This window comes from Garra rufa, chromosome 9 (genome assembly GCF_049309525.1).
Source record: "Garra rufa chromosome 9, GarRuf1.0, whole genome shotgun sequence".
Lineage (NCBI taxonomy): Eukaryota > Metazoa > Chordata > Actinopteri > Cypriniformes > Cyprinidae > Garra > Garra rufa.
This window is the reverse complement of record NC_133369.1, coordinates 7,310,675-7,331,453: the sequence shown is the minus strand read 5'-3', so window position 1 is coordinate 7,331,453 and position 20,779 is coordinate 7,310,675. Positions and strand designations below refer to the sequence as shown.

The window sequence follows — 20,779 nt, the reverse complement described above, 5'->3', positions numbered from 1 at the left end:
CTAGTTTAATAATCAATATTTAATCTTCCGAAGTCATTGTGTGAAGAAACGACTGAAATGTGAAAATCTTCCTCTCATTTGTGTAATAATTCATGTGCTGTGACTCCATAGACCGTTTTGTGGCATTTCTGTGGCAGATTGTGACACCAAAGACAGCAGCATACAAAAACGTCAATGTCTTCACACTCGGTAGGCTAGAGAATATGTGGAAGCACAAAGAAAAGCGTTTTCATGAAATGTTGATACGTCATGTTGGAAATGAGTAACTCCACAAACACTTAAGGAATGGCGGTGTAATGTTTTCAGAATTGTATACAGGTTTCAGAAAACTGATGAAAGCTTTCAGACTCACAAAGTGCTTTTCAAGGTTCCTGCCAATTGATAAAACCTCTTCAAATGTGAAAATCCTCCAGGTTATCTTTTAAAGACATCTCTTCTGAAACACCAAAACTGAACCTTCAAACACAATGTAAAAGAATATTATGCAACGTATTATGTAAAGAATAAATATGTGTGAAATATTCACTGCCGTTCAAAAGCTTAGGATTAGGACGATTTTTTATGTATTAGAAATAAGTTTCTTCTGCTCATCAAGGCTGTATCTGTTTGATCAAAAATACAGAAAAAAATATTATTTCAATTTAAAATAACAGTTTTCTATGTTTATATACTTTAAAATGTAATTTATTCCTGTGACGCAAAGCTGAATTTTCAGCATCATTAATCCAGTCTTTAGTGTCACATGATCTTTTAGGTTTTATAATCAACCTGTGATACTTTTTAGAATTCTTTGATAAATAAGAAGTAAAAAAGAACAATGTTTATTCAAAATAGAATTTTTGCGTTACAATATACACTACTATTCAATAGTTTTGAGTCAATAAGTGCTTTCTTTCCTATTCAGCAAGGATGTGTTAAATGGATAAAAAGTGATTTTATCACAGGTTCACAGGTTCCAAAAAAAAATTAAGTAGCACAACAATTTTACCACTGATAATAAATCAGCATATTAGGCTTATTTCTGAAACATCATGTGATACTGAAGACTGGAGTAATGATGCTGAAAATTCAGTGCTGCATCACAGAAATAAATTAGATTTATAATGTATATTAAAACAGGAAACCAATATTAGAAATTGCAATATTATTACACAGTATTAATGTTTTTCCTGTATTTTTGATAAAAAAAATACAGTCTTAATGAGCATAAGATCGCCCTTTTGAACAGAAGTGTAGTGTAGTTTAACCGACTAACTAATAATGTCAGTTAACATTTATGCTATTTAATATTTCTTTATTTTAATCACCTTTTTCAACAGCCTCATGTTTTAAACAAACACTATAATTTCTATATTATGTAATTGTAAAACTGTTAAAGTAGACAGTTAATTAATTAAAAATTAAAGTAGACAATTAATTCACTCCTTTACATTATATTTGTATGTATATTTATTTTTTGATAAGAGAATGAGCCTATTTCCAAAAAAGTGGAGTGTTCCTTTAACATAAATCCCATATTTGTACACTTATTTGTATATAATTATTTTTATTTTAAAATGTGTGTGTGTGTGTATGTATGTATGTATGTATGTATGTATATAGTATCTTAATTTTTATGTAACTGCTTTTTTCTATTTAAATAATTTATTAAATAAGTAATATAATAAAAATATAATTTTATTAAACTAATTGTTTATTTGATCATTTTTAAATTGTTTTTATACTTTTATTTTCTGTATTTTATGTCTTTATATCTTTAATTTTATATAACTACTTTTATTTTCTATTTATAATAATTTCTACATAGTTTTATATAATTTTATTAAATAAGTAATTATATATGTGACCCCAGACCACAAAACCAGTCATAAGGGTAAACTTTTTGCAATTGAGATGTATAAATCATCTAAAAGCTGAATAAATAAGCTTTCCATTCCAATCTGAGGGTGCCAAAAAATCTAAATATTAAGAAAATTGCCTTTTAATATATCCATACGAAGTTCTTAGCAATGCATATTACTAGTAAAAAAAACAAGTTTTGATATGTTTACAGTAGGAAATTGACAAAATATTTTCATGGAACATGATCTTTTTATAGATTTTTTTTTATTAATATCCTAATGAGTTTTGTCTTAAAAGAAATATCAATAATTTTGCCCATATTATGTATTTTTGGCTATTAGCAAAAATCAGTGTTGTTTTCGTCAACGATGACGATGACGAAATCATTTAGTTGACGCCACTTTTTTTCATAACGATAATGAGATGATGACGAGATAAAAATGGCTCGTTGATGACTAAAACATGACGGGACGTGTGTGAGTTTTCGTTGACGAGATGAGAATAGACGAAAATGGTCCGTCAGATGTTGAAAATGCATGACATTTCTGCTTATTGTGCGCTATGGCAAGCCATTTTAGCATTAAATACTCTTTGACATACTAGTATGGCAAGCCGTTTTAGCATTAAATAATCTTTGCCATACTAGTATGGCAAGCAGTTTTAGCGTTAAATAATCTTTGCCATACTAGTATGGCAAGCCGTTTTAGCATTAAATAATCTTTGCCATACTAGTATGGCAAGCCGTTTTAGCATTCTTTGGTTACGCTCAACACGTCACATTGTTGTCACTCAGACAGACAGACGATTAACCATGATGGGTGGTCGCAAACGGTGAGAGGACCTATGGGTGTATTTCAAATATATGTCTTTTATGTCTAAAACCATTCCTTCATTATTGTATTTATTGGTGAAAATAGTTGATCCGGAAGCTCACATTGTGTTGAACTATAGATCTGCTATTTTCACAACTTATAAGTGACACTACCCAACAGCAAAATACTTACTGACCTACATTAATTTGTTAAAAGACTTCTTCCCCTTTTTTTTTGACTAAAACTAAACTAAAACCTTTTTGACTTTTCATCGACTAAAATTTGACTAAAACTATCACATTTAGAAGTGACTAAAATTTGACTAAAACTAATAAGCCTAAGACTAAGACTAAATCTAAGATGGTTGTCAAAAACAACACTTGCAAAAATATACCCGTGCTACTTAAGACCGGTTTTGTTGTCTAGGGTCACATATGCAAAATTAATTAGATATTTGATAGTCTGTTTTGTATTTTATTTATGAATTGAAGAATTTCTGAGACAATTGCAACACTGTTTGTTATACAATGACATAGATTTTTTCTTTTTCTTTTTTATAGTCGTCAACTGCACGGATCCTGGTATACCAGCCAACTCAATCAGAAAGAGCAAAATTGAGTACGGGAACTTCACTTTCGGAACCGTGGTGTCCTATGACTGCAATCCCGGCTATTACCTGTTCGGGTCATCGGTCCTAACCTGCCAGCCAGTGGGTTACTGGGACAAGCCATTACCAGAATGCCTGGGTACGTCTCCCAACACTTTATTTCTCATTATTTTGACTCTTTATCATTGACAATCTTTGATCTCCGTCCGTCGGAGAGGCCGAGGGAAAATGTCACAGGTTAGCCAACATGCAGTGGAGTGCAGCGTTCGGTTCAAAGAGCTTTTATGATGAAGCCTTGGCTGTCCGTGTAAAAACCTTCAAAGTTTTCCAGCGCAGACACATTGAGTTTCAGCAGCGGACGGCAGTGAATTTAACGCACCTTTCCTGCCGTTTGCCAAAGCGGGGAGTATTAAGGTCAAGAGCGAGCGGAGCGGAGGCTCGGAGCTCACATTCATTAGAGAGACGTGTTCATTTGCCTGTGAGATAGTAATTGCCTCCTGCTCTCGCTTTCCATCTCTGTCCCCGTAATTGCTTCAAACCTGAATTTGACTGTTTCTTGTCGGTTTCCACCGAGCTACTTAACAGCGTGAAGGAAAGGCAGCAATCCTGCTAGCTATCTATTAGTCTTGTTTTTCTCTGAAGTGTACACAAGGTAATTCTGCACTTTACCTAGCCGACAGAGGCTACTTGCTGCTCTCAGACGGGGAATTTTAATAAGCAGCCTCTTTTTCCTCCGTCAGCCTTTCAGCCTGATGAATATTATGAAAATTTTAACCTCCTTCGTTTTATTCAGGTGCATTTCCAATTCAAAAGAAAGCAAACATCAAAAACAGGCCTGAAAAGAAGCTTAGCTAAATTGAATTGAAGAGCTTATGTGTGTTTCTTCAGCGGCGTGCGAGAGATGAATTAATGCCGCTGCTGGGACGTGCACAACTACACACTACACAAAATCAACTATCGCTGGCTTTTTCTCAACAATTAGACTGAATGAAATCGTAAAATACAATTTCGCCCTGGAATTTTAATTGCCATTATTTACCTGCTACAAACCGGTGTATTTATTTACATACCATGTCTTCAAGCTCCGGAAATGACCAAAAACCATTATAAAAGATTTAAAAATGTATTCCAATTGACTATTGTCATTTATTTAGGCCTTATGGGGAACTGACTTAGATAGTTATTTCTTGAAAATATTTCCCTCCTGGAAGAGATTTTTTTAGTCGGGAAAACGTGCCTTGGTCTTTTTTTTATTTCCACTAAACGTCTTGATTCTACTTGGCAACAATAGCTGTTTGGGTCTTCTTATTAGGAAAAATAGCTAAAAATATTTGTAGGTATATAATTTATATGTATTGAAAATATATTTTTTGTTTATATATAAATATATATCTTAATTATATATAAATATATATCTTAATTATATATTTATAAAATATAAAATATATCTTAATTTTGTCTTATTAAGAAAAAATATTAAAAAAATACATATTGATATATAAAGTTTATATGTTTTGGGGAAAAATGTTTTTTTGTTTATATATAAGTAATTGTACTTTATCTAAAATATATCTTAAAATAATTTATATTTTTACATAAATTTATAATACATGTATATTTGCAGTAGAATTAATATTTATTATTATTAATATTTAGGTATATCTAACAATATAACACATTTAACAAAAATAACATTCTTATTTATATATTTAAGATTTTTATTCAAATTTACATTAATATACAAGTATATAAAATATATATATTAAGATATATATATATATATATATATATATATATATATATATATATATATATATATATATATATATAAAGGTTGAATAATTTTGAACATAAATGGTTAGAGCCAATTCGTTTTTTTTTTTTTTTCATTATTCATCAACTTACATTCTCAGAATTACTCAAAAGTGTATTAATAAACTTTCTTTAATAGTTTACTGATGCCTTTGTTGAATTGTTTTCACAAAATGTTGTTCTCTGCAGCAAAATATCTTGCAGGTCAAGGGGATTGAATAATTTGGATTGCAACTGTATATATATATATATATATATATATATATATATATATATATAGGGGTGGGCATAGATTAATTTTTTTAATCTAGATTAATCTAGATTAAATCTTGGAATTAATCTAGATTAATCTAGATTAAAATGGCTAATTTGAATTCTGCTGAAGGCATTCAGAATATGTGTGCTACCCAAATAATGACTAAAAGTAAGTCTTTGAGAATGGATCATAAAGCTCATAAAGCTGTTCTATGATAATTTGTTGATGAAAATAAATTATGTTCAATTAGATGTACTTGTGTTTACTAACTAACTAACAATGAAATTATTTTTTCTACCTATTAGATTGTGTTTTTTTTAACGTCAACACCTACCCAGCCCATTACATGTTACACCGTACTTTTATTTTGACAGGTTGCCGTGACGTTTCTGTGTATACAGTATGATATGATGCTAGTTTTCTCAAATGAAACGGTAAAAGTGACACTCACAGCAGTTTGGGAGATTAAGTTTATCTGTTCATGTGAGATTAAAAAAAAGCCAAAAATTAGCGGGAGCGTCACGTGTGTTTCAGTATGCGTGTAGTAAAAGCTCGTCTCCGCCATGCATACATACAGCTAGGCAAACGGAACATTTCAGATTCATATTAAAACGGTCTTTTTGCATTTCAGTTTTCACATACACTAGTCCATATCGCGATTTGAATTAAGTGACTGACCAACATTAGATTTATGAATCCAAAAAACGAATTTACGTGGCATTTCGCGCTATAGTAGATTCGGTTTTCATGAATGGAGGACGACGCGATCCTGTCTGTGTTTTGGTGGAGGAGACTTAAACGCGTGACCATATTCGGTATACATTAGCGTTAAACTATCAGTAGTTTAGACCCAGCTCCCAACCCAAATATGAGAATAGATTAACGGCGATATTTTTTTTATCGCACGATAAGAGTTTCGCGTTAACGCAGCACGTTAACGCCGATAACGGCCCACCACTAATATATATATATATATATATAATTTTTTTTTTTTTTTTTTATTGATAAATTTTCTTTGATCTTTCTGTCTATCTGTATTCATTTTAATTTTTAATTTATATATATATATACATGCACACATTTGTGTTTAACAAAATAACATTATATATTTATAATGAATATTAAGCATATAATTTGCATAATATTTTTTAATAGTTATTTTTATTTAATATATGTGACCCTGGACCACAAAACCAGTCTTAAGTCGCTGGGATATATTTGTAGCAATAGCCAAAAATACATGGTATGGGTCAAAATTATTGATTTTTTCTTTTATGCCAAAAATCATTAGGAAATTAAGTAAAGATCATGTTCCATGAAGATTTTTTTTGTAAAATTCCTGCTATAAATATATCAAAATGTAATTTTTGATTAGTAATATGCATTGTATATCAATAGAAAGCTTATTTATTGAGCTTTCATATGAGGTATATATCTCAGTTTTGTAAAATTTTATCTTATGACTGGTTTTGTGGTCCATGGTCACATATACTTAAATATAAATATCCTACACTCTGTTACACCTTTCAAATATGATATGTACACTAAGCGAAGTGTGATGGACCAGACATTCAACAAATAAACAGGCTAAATAAGCTTTTGTTGCACAAAACCATCACAGTCCTCTTGAAAAAAAAAACCCAAGGATTATCCGTGATAATTAGAGTGTTGCTCGCAGCGGGCGAGTCCTATAGTAATTGACTTCTGCAGACAAATTATTGTTGAAGGCGGTGAAGTTATTCAAAAGCAGTGCTGAGTTTAGAGGCGCGTTCTTTGCAATCTTGCAAATGTTGCATTGTACAAGGTCCTGTTCCACTTTGCTGAAATTCACCCACGCAGCACTTGTTTTTTGTGACATCCTTCGAGAGGGTTACAGCCAGACCCACACAGAATCTGTGCCGGCAGACCTTCACAGAAAGAGCTGCACATTTCAGCAGATTTGGAAATGCCAATCATTTATAAAGACAAAATGAGTCAGCTTTCATTGTCATTCAATCATGTTTGTACATTTGTCAGGATTTCCACCAAAAGTCAGTGTTGAAAATAATCGATATAATCTGCTGCTTTAACAACATGTAAAAGTAAACTTGAATTATGAATATAATGTTATATTATTTCATCTACTGTGATCTCAGCATTCTTAACACGTTTTATTAAATATTAAAGCTTAAAGGAACACCCCACTTTTTTTGGAAATAGTCTCATTCTCCAACTCCCCCTGAGTTAATAAGTTGAGTTTTATCGTTTTGAAATCCATTCAGCCGTTCTCCTGTTCTGGCGATATCACTTTTAGCATAGCTTAGCATAGATCATTGAATCCTATTAGACCAGTAGCATCGAGTTCAAAAATGACCAACGAGTTTCGGTATTTGTCCTATTTAAAACTTGGCTCTTCTGTAGTTATATCATGTACTAAAACCGGCGGAAAATGTAAAGCTGTGATTTTCTAGGCCGATAAGATTACAAACTATGCTCCCATTCTGGCGTAATAGTCAAAGTTTGCTGCCATAATATGGACGCAGCAGACGCACTAATATCATGCAGCGCCGAAAATTAGTTCCCCAGCTAGGTAACTTCCAATGTGACCAGGGTGATATTACTGTTCCTGCTTCGGCCATGTTACGGCAGCAAACTTCCTTGACAATTACACCGGAATGGAAGTGCCGTAGGTTTACGTTTTCCGCTGGTATTAGTACATGATATAACTACAGAAGAGTCAAGTTTTAAATACAAATATCGAAACTTGTTGGTCATTTTTGATTGCAATGCTATTATTGGTCTAATAGGATTCAATGATCTATGCTAAGCTATGCTAAAAGTGAAATCGCCTGAACAAGAGAACGGCTGAATGGATTTCAAAACGGTAAAACTCAACTTATTAACTCGGGGGGAGTTGGGGAATGAGCCTATTTCCAAAAAAAGTGGAGTGTTCCTTTAAAGAAAAGCAAAAGAAAATATCTGGATAAAGCAAGAAGTTTTTGCTGACTATTGGTTGATGTTGTTCTCCTGCAGAGGTGGACTGTGGTCATCCTGGATCTCCTCCTCATGCGGTTGTGATGGGGGATAAATTCACCTTCGGCTCTACAGTTCACTACAGGTGTTTAGAAGACCGAGCTTTGATTGGTGAATCCACACGCACCTGCCAGCTGAACGGCCAATGGAGCGGCTCCCAGCCTCACTGCTCAGGTGAGTCTAGTGGAATTTATAGGACCTTGTTTCACAGACAGGGCTTAGACTAAATCAGGATTAGCCCATAGTTCAATTAGGACATTTAAGTAATTATTTTTTTACAAATGAGTTTGGAAAAAAAACATTACTGGTGTGCATCTTGAGACAAAACAAAAGGCACTGATATATTTCTGATATATTTTTAGATCAGTCAGTACAAGTTTCTTGTATATTTGTACTTTTATGTTTTTTTGTTTTGTTTTTAATTGTTTTATATATAATTAAAATACATTACTAATATATTAATATTATTATTCATTTAATATTTATTTTTTTCTAAATGTATTTTTTATTATTAGTCATAATTAATATTATTGTTTTGTTTGTATTATTTTAATAAAATATTTTGATCAATGATAAAGATTAATAGATTACATTGTACTAAATGCAGTGTTATTTTTATATATAATATTTAATTATAGATAAAATTATTCTATATCTTTATACAGTTATTTATAATAAATAAATACATTACTAATATATTATTAATATATTATTCATTTAATATTTTTTTCTAAATATAATTATGAATAATAATAAATATAGTTTTGCTTGTATTGTTTTAATAATAATAATAATAATGCATTTTATTAACAAAAATAGATTAATAGATTGCATAATAAATGCAATGTTATTTTTAATTTATTATTTAATTATAAGTAGAATCATTTTTCTAAATATAATTGTTTATTATTAATACTAAATGTTTTGTTAGTTTATATAAACATTATATTGTTTTACATCCTCCTATAATAATAATAATAATACATTGTTATTAGTAATAATAAATTTGCTGAAAAGATTACATTGTAAAAAATACAATGCCATTTTTAATTTAAATTTTCATAAATTAAATTTCATTATATAACTAAATTAAATATTTAATTATTGTACATATAATAGTTTATTCTTATTAATGTTGTTGTTTGTATTTATGTTGTAATAATAAATTATATAAATATTATTATTATTTTATTTTATATAATTATTGTATATTATTATCATTTATTAAGAAATACGTATATTATTAATACTTTTAATTTATATATATAAATAATTAATATACTTAATATCTAAATATTTTATATATAAATAATGTAATTAGATTTAATTTAAATGTTTATTTTTATAATATATTTGTTATTAATAATTATTATTATTGGTGTTGTTGTTGTCAATAATAATAATAATAATAATAATAATAATTTATTCAATTATTTTTTATAATTAGTTTGTATTATTTTGTTTTTCTTTGTATTGATGTTTAAATTATCATTATTATTGTTATTATGCAGCAGTTGAATGTTCAATTGGTCACTTCGCTTGTTTTACTGCTATTTTATGCAAGAAATAATTGGCTCCCGACTCTGGATTATTAAATAATTCTCTGGATTTATTTTCAATAATTCAAAGGTCCACAGTCAGTCATTCTGCTCACACCAGGGTAACACATCTCAAAACATTTTAAAAGTTTTTGTTCCTAAAACTATTTTGTAGCTTTAAGAACACTTCTTGAAATAGCTAAAGCCATTGTTGCTACTTTGAAAGAGTCACTCAGACTTCCATCACTAACTCCAGTATGTCATTTAGCACAAGTAAAAGAGGTTTGAGCTGTTTCTATGCAGTACAGAGAAAGAGTGTGTGTGCGCTTGTGATTACTGCGGCTCTCAGCAGTGTTTTGCAGTAACTTCTGTACAAAAAGAAGCAGCATTATTAGTTTAACTGCATTTCTCAGTTGTACATTGGTTGTGTTGCTATTCTTGAAGATTTTATTGATTAAGTAGCAAGGCAGCGCCAACAACAGGACTTAGTGATTGTAGAAGAGAGATAGAAAGAGTGTGCTTTCCGTAGATATAAAAAGCAATTTCAGAAATAATGTCATTTTCTCCAGTTGTTTGTCATATTTACTAGCTTGGCCGGTGATGTTTGTTTTTCTAGTTCTTTTGCTGCATGTGAGGTGCTTTGAAATGACTAAAATGAATATAAAGAAGCTAGGAACCATTAAAGCATGTGTGTTATGGTAATTTTACCAGGGGTTTCTTCTTGCTGTGTTTAAAAAAAACAGCCCAAAAATTACTCTAAAGGTCTGTTCATGATCTTGCATCATAATTCAGTTTTCTCTGTTTCATAAAAGCTTCTCTCTTTCCCGTGGTAAAATCGCAGTAAAGCACAGCCCCTTGTGGATTATTGCTTTCTTTAGATTAGTGATTGTAGAAGAGAGATATAAAATGCAATTTCAGAAATAATGTCATTTTCTCCAGTTGTTTGTCATATTTACTAGCTTGGCCGGTGATGTTTGTTTTTCTAGTTCTTTTGCTGCATGCAAGAGACTTTGAAATTACTAAAATGAATATAAAGAAGCAAGGAACCATTAAAGCACATGCCTTATGGTAATTTTACCACTGGTTTCTTCTTGCTGTGTTTAAAAAACAGCCCAAAAATTACTCTAAACGTCTGTTCATGATCTTACATCATAATTCAGCTTTCTCCGTTTCATAAATCTTCTCTCTTTCCCGTGGTAAAACCGCAGTAATGCACAGCCCCTCGTGGCTTATTGCTTTCTTCAGATTAGTGATTGTAAAAGAGAGATAGAAAGAGTGTGCTTTACTTAGATATAAAAAGCAATTTCAGAAATAATGTCATTTTCTCCAGTTGTTTGTCATATTTACTAGCTTGGCCGGTGATGTTTGTTTTTCTAGTTCTTTTGCTGCATGTGAGGTGCTTTGAAATGACTAAAATGAATATAAAGAAGCTAGGAACCATTAAAGCATGTGTGTTATGGTAATTTTACCAGGGGTTTCTTCTTGCTGTGTTTAAAAAAAACAGCCCAAAAATTACTCTAAAGGCCTGTTCATGATCTTGCATCATAATTCAGTTTTCTCTGTTTCATAAAAGCTTCTCTCTTTCCCGTGGTAAAATCGCAGTAATGCACAGCCCCTTGTGGATTATTGCTTTCTTTAGATTAGTGATTGTAGAAGAGAGATATAAAAAGCAATTTCAGAAATAATGTCATTTTCTCCAGTTGTTTGTCATATTTACTAGCTTGGCCGGTGATGTTTGTTTTTCTAGTTCTTTTGCTGCATGCAAGAGACTTTGAAATTACTAAAATGAATATAAAGAAGCAAGGAACCATTAAAGCACATGCCTTATGGTAATTTTACCACTGGTTTCTTCTTGCTGTGTTTAAAAAACAGCCCAAAAATTACTCTAAACGTCTGTTCATGATCTTACATCATAATTCAGCTTTCTCCGATTCATAAATCTTCTCTCTTTCCCGTGGTAAAACCGCAGTAATGCACAGCCCCTCGTGGCTTATTGCTTTCTTCAGATTAGTGATTGTAAAAGAGAGATAGAAAGAGTGTGCTTTACGTAGATATAAAAAGCAATTTCAGAAATAATGTCATTTTCTCCAGTTATCTGTCATATTTACTAGCTTGGCCAGTGATGTTTGTTTTTCTAGTTCTTTTGCTGCATGCGAGGTGCTTTGAAATGACTAAAATTAATATAAAGAAGCTAGGAACCATTAAAGCATGTGTGTTATGGTAATTTTACCACGGTTTTCTTCTTGTTGTGTTTAAAAAAAACAGCCCAAAAATTACTCTAAACGACTGTTCACGATCTTGCATCATAATTCAGCTTTCTCTGTTTCATAAAAGCTTCTCTCTTTCCCGTGGTAAAATCGCAGTAACGCATGGCCCCTTATGGCTTATTGCTTTCTTCAGATAATGCGTAAGTCCTTTGTATCTGCTTGTTCAGGCCTCGACTCGTGTTTGAAAGAGAAATCCTACATTTGAATGAGCACATTGTTGAGTGAAGCTCATCTTTGTCTTGGTTCTTATTTCCTGTCATTATGTGTCAGTCTAACATGAGTTAATTAAGTTCAGCTGAATAATGACTTCTGTCTCGGCGTGACACGCTACACCGTTTCTTCTTACTGACAAGCTGTCTGTTTGATTCCAGCTAACATGCGCTGTTTTTTCTTCTTTAAATGTTTCACCCACAAACAAAACACTCATTATTAGGTTGGCTTCAGAAAGCTTTTTATTATTTTTCTTCTTCGACTATATTTCTGAACGCTACACCTCCTGGAGCTTTCAAGCTAGAAGCACCAAACTCAGCCCAGCTCTTCAGACTGATCTGACTTAGTGTGTTATATCTTTTCAGACGGATCCGACTTATAGTTTCCATAAAATTGAAGATTAAAAACCATAAAAATCCTATAGACTTCCATTGACGGAATGTTCAAGTGAGCCAACGCCATTCAAACTCCAACTGTCAAAATTCAAATTTAAACTGCCAGAATACTATGAGACTAAATGAAGCTTCCCTTCTATCAACTATTTCTAATCCATTCAAATTTACATTCTATTTAATATTTCTAATCTATTTAACTATCTAGCCACACCTAGCAACTACAATCATGCTAGTGTTAATCATGCTAGAAACATTCTAGCAACTTGCTAATCATGCTAGAAACATGTTGGCAACTTGGCTAATCATGTTAGAAACATGCTATTCATGTTAGAAACATGCTGGAAACATGCTAGCAATTTGCTAATCATGATAGAAACATGTTAATAACCTGTTAATCATGCTAGAAACATGCCAGCAACTTGTTAATGATGTTAATAATGCAAGTAACATGTTAGTTATGCTAGAAACATGCTAAACATGCTAGTAACTTGTTAATTATGTTAGAAACATGCTAGCAACATGCTAACAACTTAATCATGCTAGAAACATGTTAGTAGCTAGCTAATCATGCTAGAAACATGCTAGCAACTTGTTAATAATGCTGGAAACATGCTAGCAACTTATTAATCATGCTAAAAACATGCTAGCAACATAATATCAGCTTGATAATCATGTTAGAAACATGCTAGCAACTTGTTAAACATGCTAAAGCATGTTAGAAACTTGCTAATCATGCTAAAACATGTTAGAAACGTGCTAGCAACTTGCTAGCAGGCTAGACAGGCTAGAAACATGTTAGAAACTTGTTAATTATGCTAGAAACATGATGGAAACATGCTAGCAACTTGTTAATCATGTTAGAAACATGTTAGAAACTTGCTAATTATGCCAGAAACATGATGGAAACATGTTAGCAATTTGCTAATCATGATAGAAACATGTTAGCAACATGTTAACAACTTGCTAATCGTGATAGAAACGTAATAACAACTTGGTAATCATATTAGAAACATGCTAGAAACTTATTAAATATGTTAAAATATTGGAAACGTGCTAGCTACTTGCTAGTCAACCTAGAAACATTTTAGAAACTTGTTAATTATGCTAGAAACATGATGGAAACATGTTAATAACTTGCTAATCATGTTAGAAACGTTAGCAGCTTTGCTAATCTTCCTGGAAACATGCTACTACCTTTGTTAAACATGTTAGAAACATGTTAGCAACTTGCTAGTCAGGCTAGAAACATGTTACAATAATGCTAGCAACTTGTTAATCATGCTAAAACATGCTAGCAACTTGCTAATCATGATAGAAACATGTTAGCAACATGCTAATCATGTTAGAAACTTGCTGCTTATGCTATAAACATACTAAACAGGTTAGAACATTTTTTGGAATCATGCTAACTACATTTTAATCATGCTAGCAACATGCTAATAATCTAATCTATATATATAAAGTTCAAACTTTAAGCTTTTACAGCTGCTTTAAACTTTCAAACTAGGCTTTCTCAAGCCAACCTTAAGTGTGTATTGACAGACCTTTTTATCTAGTTACGTACTCATATCATGCCAGATATGAGTCTTTTTTTTGTACACTTCATATTCATATCTTGAAAAATTAAAGCTGAAGTCCCATAAAAGCAACTATTTCAAGTCTTCTGATGTCATGAAGTGAATCTTCACCTGAAAAGATTAAATATGCATCACACAAATGAGATTCAAGCACTATAGAGGGGAAATGATCAGTGAATAATGATTTATATTTTAGTCTGTTCCTCAGACAAAGCTGTTGACTTCAGAAGACCTCAAATATAGTGAATGCATCAAATGGACTACTTTTATAAGCTTTTTAAATCCCTTTTGAAGCTTAGATTATATTATTTATTATTTAATATATATTAAATTGATCAAAGGTGACAGTAAAGGCATTCATAATGTTACAAAAGACTTCCATTTCAAATAAGTGCTGTTCTTTTGAACTTCTTCAAAGAATACATCGAAAAAAGTATTATGGTTTTCATAATGATATTAAGTAGCAGAAAACGTCTCAGGTTACGTATGTAACCCTAGTTCCCTGAGAATAGGGAACGAGACACTGCGTCCTCTAGAGGGCGCTTTTGGGGAACGCTGCAGCGTGCCTCGAGTCTGAAGAATGCATAGAAAAACTACATGAAATGGCCGGCGCCAGCGTATGACGTCACCGCGGCGCGTCAGTCGCTGCCGTTGCGTCACTACCGGGCGACCATAACATAAAGAGGCGCCCGTGCAACACAATACATCTTCAAAGTCTGAAGCTTTATCGTCCGAAGCATGGCGAAGAAGCCTAGAGGACGCAGTGTCTCGTTCCCTATTCTCAGGGAACTAGGGTTACATACGTAACCTGAGACGTTCCCTTCCGAAGGGAACTCTCACTGCGTCCTCTAGAGGGCGCTTTTGGGGAACGGTATACCAACACTGCCATGCTGAGGGGAGTGCATGCTAAGCCAGCGAGCACTAAGCAACAATTCTGAGAGGAATTGCCCCTACTAGGACGTGGTGACGGCTGTCAAAACGTTACCCCTCCCGGCCAGAGGCCTGACCTGTTACCCACTTACCAGACTGGGTAGAACCCAGGGCACAGCTCAGGCTTGGAATTATAGTAATTCCTTCTGAGGGAAACGGCTAAGCTTCGATGGAAACTTAGACTTGTCAGAACCAGAAACTACCGCAACATAGGGCCTAGTTCCCTCAGGAACTGGCTCCCATATGAGGGCAGAAACCTGTCCTGGGTCCGTTCAAAGGGCCACTAGTAGTGGCGCGCCCTAATAGTGGATGGTCAGCAGACATCAGCTAAGATATCAAAGGAGTCGAACCCAGGGAACCGGGGTTGTGAGCCGACTCCAATAGATGGGAACAAGGCAAAACGTGTGACCCATACCAAAAAGGGATTTAAAAGAGGAACCCAAACTTGGTGGGAACCTACCAACACGTGGATTTTATAGAAGTGCCCCAGGTGTGTGTGCACTTACCACACTTGTGGTTTTAACTGGAAGACGCCCAGGCATAGCGTGGGACGCTTACCGACATGATCGGATTTAAGGAGAGTGTTTTCCCAGAGGGTTTCACTATCAGCTCCATGCCGTCTGAAGAGACGGAAAGGGGATAACCCTGAAGGTGAGGGGATTGCCACACTAACCCTCCCCTGGACAGAAGCTCGCAAGCTATCTGTCAACAGAGAAGAACATGGAGCTGAGACCATCCTGCAATAGTGGACGACAGTGGAGGACAAAAATCCTGACCCTGATCCACAGGGAGAATCGCTTCTCCAGAAGGGGGCACTGCTGTCTTTTTAGGGAACCCTTAATGAAAAGGGGAAGCGTGCACAGCCCGGTCCACGCGACCTGTATGAAGGTCTGGCAATCTCACGAAGGTGGGTTGGCGCTCATAGAAGACCCTTCCCAGAAGGGGAGCTGCACAACCGAACAGGAGCGAATGCTCTCACTGTTACCCTTCATAGAGGGGAGCATACATCCAGAATAAAGGCTGGAGAGTAGAAACCTGAAGCATGAAGGTCAAGCTCCTACCCTGGGAAACAGGGAGGAGAACTTGGCCACCAAGGAGTGGTGCTCTTATAAGTGAACCCTGGAAAGGGGGCACGCCAACATCCTTGTAGCAGGTCCATAACTCTCAAAGGTCTGTCCCTGGTAGATTCCTACCCTCAGGAGGGAGGAAGCATTCAGTCCTGGGAAGTTGCTCTGAAGGAAACCCTGAATTAGGGGAGCTCAGGTCCGTTCCAGCAATCCTGCGCACAGGGAGGAACGTGAGCTCTTAACCTTAACAAACCCATTCCTCAGAAGGGGGAGCACTCAGTCCTGGGAAGTTGCTCTGAAGGAAACCCTGGATTAGGGGAGCTCAGGTCCGTTCCAGCAATCCTGCGCACAGGGAGGAACGTGAGCTCTTAACCTTAACAAACCCATTCCTCAGAAAGGGGAGCACTGTTTGCCTTGAAAGTTTCTGGGAAGCTCCGAAATGAATAAGGGCAGCTTCCTAGTTCAGACACTTCGTAAACCTTTCCTCAGAAAGGGAAGTGGAACTAGGCCTGGGGAGCGAGAATCGATCCTAAAGTGACGGCTTTCTAAGGTGTTAAACACCGAAGGATGCTCAAACCCTCTGTAGGGGAGACATTCGACAGCCTGGGTGTAGATCCTACATCAAGTGCTGCTTCAGCCCTCAGGCTTAGAATGAGGCGACTTGGAGAGAGTCTCAAAGTAGCGCTCAGATAAAAACCCCTTTCCTCAGAAAGGGGAGCGCACACCGAGAATCAAGACCCCAGCTGGAAAGCGTGTCACCAGGTGGTGCTCAAATAAAAAGCCTTTTCCGCAGAAAAGGGAGCAACCAAACCTGCTCCGAGTCCGCAGCGAGCACTCCGGACTGCTGGTACTCCTATGTAAGTGAACACCTGTCTCAACAGGTGTAGACACTCAGTTTCCATAGAAACCGTATTTAGGAGAGGACACGAAGCGGATCCTCGCACGCAGGCCGTCTGCAACAGAGTTAAACATACTAGTGCAATCTTAAATATAAATATCTTAAGATGCTTACCTAGGGAGAAAGGAAAAATTTCCTTTTGCTCGTTTAACCACTGAAGGGAGAAGCCCGATTGTGCTGGAACGAGTGTTGTGTAGACGGACACCACCATACAACCGGAAGGGAGGGGTGCTCCGTTGAGATGTTTCCACATTCCTTTTCTGAGGGAAAAACACAACACGCAACCCAAACCCTGCAGGCAACACGCCTATCCAGCCATAAGGGGGGCGTAACTAGGGAGTTATGCTCCTGTCTCAACAGGACATAAGTCTACACTAGGCCTGCAAAGGACAGCATAAGCATACCAAGGGCAAACCTAAGAAAAACTTAGGGAGCTTACCTTGAAGAGGACAGAGGTCCTATGTGTAATATATGCTGTAAGGGTTGATTTACCGCACAGCCTGTGGAGTGGAGAGGGCAAACACTGCCGTAACCTTAATCCATAGGATCAGAGGGGGCGTCTGCCGTAGACTCGTCGTATTTCTTCTGTGAATAGAGAAAAACATACACAGGTCTGAGACAGTATGAAGTTCCTTCACGTAAAAAATGGATCATACTCATCCATTTAAAAGCATCCTGTTTCATAGAAAGAGGCGGGGTTTTTTTTTTTTTTTTTTTCAGAGACCGCCTGATTCCAGACCGTCCGAAAATTAGGGTTCTATACAGGTAGAACCCCCAAAGGACATCATGGGTCCGGGGAGTGCAGGAAGCTTAAATGGAGACAGGGGAATTAATATGGCGACCCGACTGGACCGAGGGAAGGAGAGGTATTACTCTGACCCCTGCGAGAATTTTGTCTCGCTTGGATGACTTCCCTGAAATCCTGTCTGTCACCTCTCGATCCGCGTCGCCTCCTAGACCTGCTCGCAGGCGGGGGAGGAGCGCGGGATGCAACACTAGCCTTCTGCACCTACCTCCGTTCCTCAGAAGGAGGCGGAGCAGGACCCCTGTGGTGTTCGGGCTAATACCTGGACCTTCGAGGGATAAAGGATTTTTCAGCAGATCGGCTGGGTAGGCTTGGAGCACTGCCATGGTGTGCAGTGCACCCACCGCCTGACCTGCTGCTGCATACGCTCTGCCGTTCAGCAGGGCCGGAGAAGGCAGAGAGGGAGTCTTGAGAGAGAAAGCCCGCCCTGTGGAGAGATAGCATCTCTTCCACAAGGGGCGTCCTCTCATAGCCGTGGTCGCGCAAACCCTCGATACTAGCATAGTTCGCAATGGACGAACTATGAATGCGCGCCGCGTACGGCTTTTTCCAGACCCTCTCGATTTCAGTATGAAGATCGGGAAGGAATGGGAGACTCACCAGAGCTGGATGGTTATGGCCTGAAAAGATATCGCTCGTCAAGGCGACCCCGCGGCGCTATCTTTCTAGCCCGCTTCCACAGCAGGACAAGCCTGGCCGTGGTGCGGTCCATAACCTCTGGCAGCTCTTCGTATGCAGGGCAGGAAGGTAGAGAGGATTCAGCCTCAGCGTCTTCATCCATCTCTAGCATTTCCTGCTCTTCTTGGGTGGAACCCAAAAGAGCACTTGCTCCTGGATCTGATGACGTCAGCGATAACGCACCATCATCAGCTAGGAGCCTGTCGTCGTCTCCGGCTGGCGAGAGAGAGAGACCCCTCTCAAGATCGTCAGCCAGTTCCACTTGCGAGCCCCACGAGCTCAGTTTCCTCCGTGCCTCGGCAACGGCAGGACCCGAACCGCGAGGGGCAAGTGGACGCTCATCTTTCCTCAGAAAGAGAGACAGACGAGACCGGAGCTTCTTCATAGAGAAGCGCTCATAATGTATACACAATGCCCCCTCAAGGACATCGCGTGTGTGCTCTTAGCCCAAACAGAATATCGCAAAGATCATGTGTGTCATCAGGTGTCAAATAACGCGGACACGGATGAACACACCGTTTAAACGACTTGCTAGTGCTTGCCATGATAGTAGTTCAAAGAAAGGATTCTTACCGTTTCTTCCCATGCACATCCAAACCGGGAAAGCTGAAGACAGCGAAGATGTATTGTGTTGCACGGGCGCCTCTTTATGTTATGGTCGCCCGGTAGTGACGCAACGGCAGCGACTGACGCGCCGCGGTGACGTCATACGCTGGCGCCGGCCATTTCATGTAGTTTTTCTATGCATTCTTCAGACTCGAGGCACGCTGCAGCGTTCCCCAAAAGCGCCCTCTAGAGGACGCAGTGAGAGTTCCCTTCGGAAGGGAACTGCTCAGCATGAATGTTAATAACTATTATTGTTTCTTGAGAACCAAACCAGCATATAAGAATGATTTTTGAAGGATCGTATAAGCTGAAGACTGGAGTTATGATGCTTTGCATCAAAGGAATAAATACATTTTTTAAATATATTCAAATAGAAAGCAACCATTTAAAATTGTAATAATATTTTACAACATTACCTTTTTTCTGTATTTACTGTTTTTACTGTAATTATTTTTTTTATTTAATTTTTATAATAGTTTATTGTTAATAATAATAGTTATTATTGTTTTTGTTTGTAATGTTGTTAATAATAATGATGGCAATAGTAATAATTTTATTTTCTATAATTGGTTTGTATTATTATTATTTAGTTTTTCTTCAAGCTGTTGTTGTTGATAGTAATAATAATAATAATTTATTTTATTTTATATAATTATTTTGTATTATTTATTTTGTTTTCGTTCATGTTGTTGTTGTTGTTGTTGTTGTTGATAATAATTTATTTTATTATATCTAATTTTTTTATTAATCATTTTGTTTCTGAGTTGTTGTCGATAATTAGGATAATTGTTTTTAATTATTAATTTTATTGTTCACATTTTTGTTGATGATGATGATAATAATAGCACCAATAATAATAAGGGTTTATTTTATTTTATTTAATTTTTAATAATTTTATTGTGTTGTTGATAATGGTAATAATAATAATTTATATATTAAATTTACTTTTGTATTATTATTGATTTAGTTTTGATATTGCTTTTGCTTATAATTTTTTTATAATTATTAATTGTTTTGTTTTTGTCTGTTGTTGATGATAATAAATATGATAACATGATTAAATAATAATAATAATAATAATTTAGTTTATTTTCTATAATTGGCTTGTATTTTGTTTTTGTTTATGTTGTTGTTGATTATAATAATAATAATAATAATAATAATAATAATTTTATTTTCTATAATTTTTTTATTGTTATTCATTTTCATGTTGTTTATAATTATAATAATTCTATTTTCCATATTTTTTTGTATTAGTATTTTCATGTTGTTGATAATAACAATACGAATAATAATTTATTTTATTTTCCAAAATTTGTATTGTTAATTTTGTTTTTGTTTGCATTGTTGTTAATAATAATAATTATAATTTATTTTCTATAATTATTATATTGTTATTAATTGTTTTGTGTTTGTTTGTTTGTTTGTTTGTATTGTTGTTTTAATAATGTGATCTGAAGATTGCCG

General features: G+C 35.3%; 1 protein-coding gene across 1 annotated transcript in view; it reads left to right on the top strand.

Moving 5' to 3' along the window:
- Nucleotides 1-20,779, top strand: part of csmd3a (CUB and Sushi multiple domains 3a) — a 516,772-nt gene that overhangs the window by 358,708 nt on the left and 137,285 nt on the right. The window contains exons 55-56 of the mRNA XM_073847643.1: nucleotides 3,215-3,400; nucleotides 8,342-8,515. Coding sequence (XP_073703744.1) covers nucleotides 3,215-3,400; nucleotides 8,342-8,515 — 360 coding nt within the window. The remainder of the gene's footprint in view (nucleotides 1-3,214; nucleotides 3,401-8,341; nucleotides 8,516-20,779) is intronic.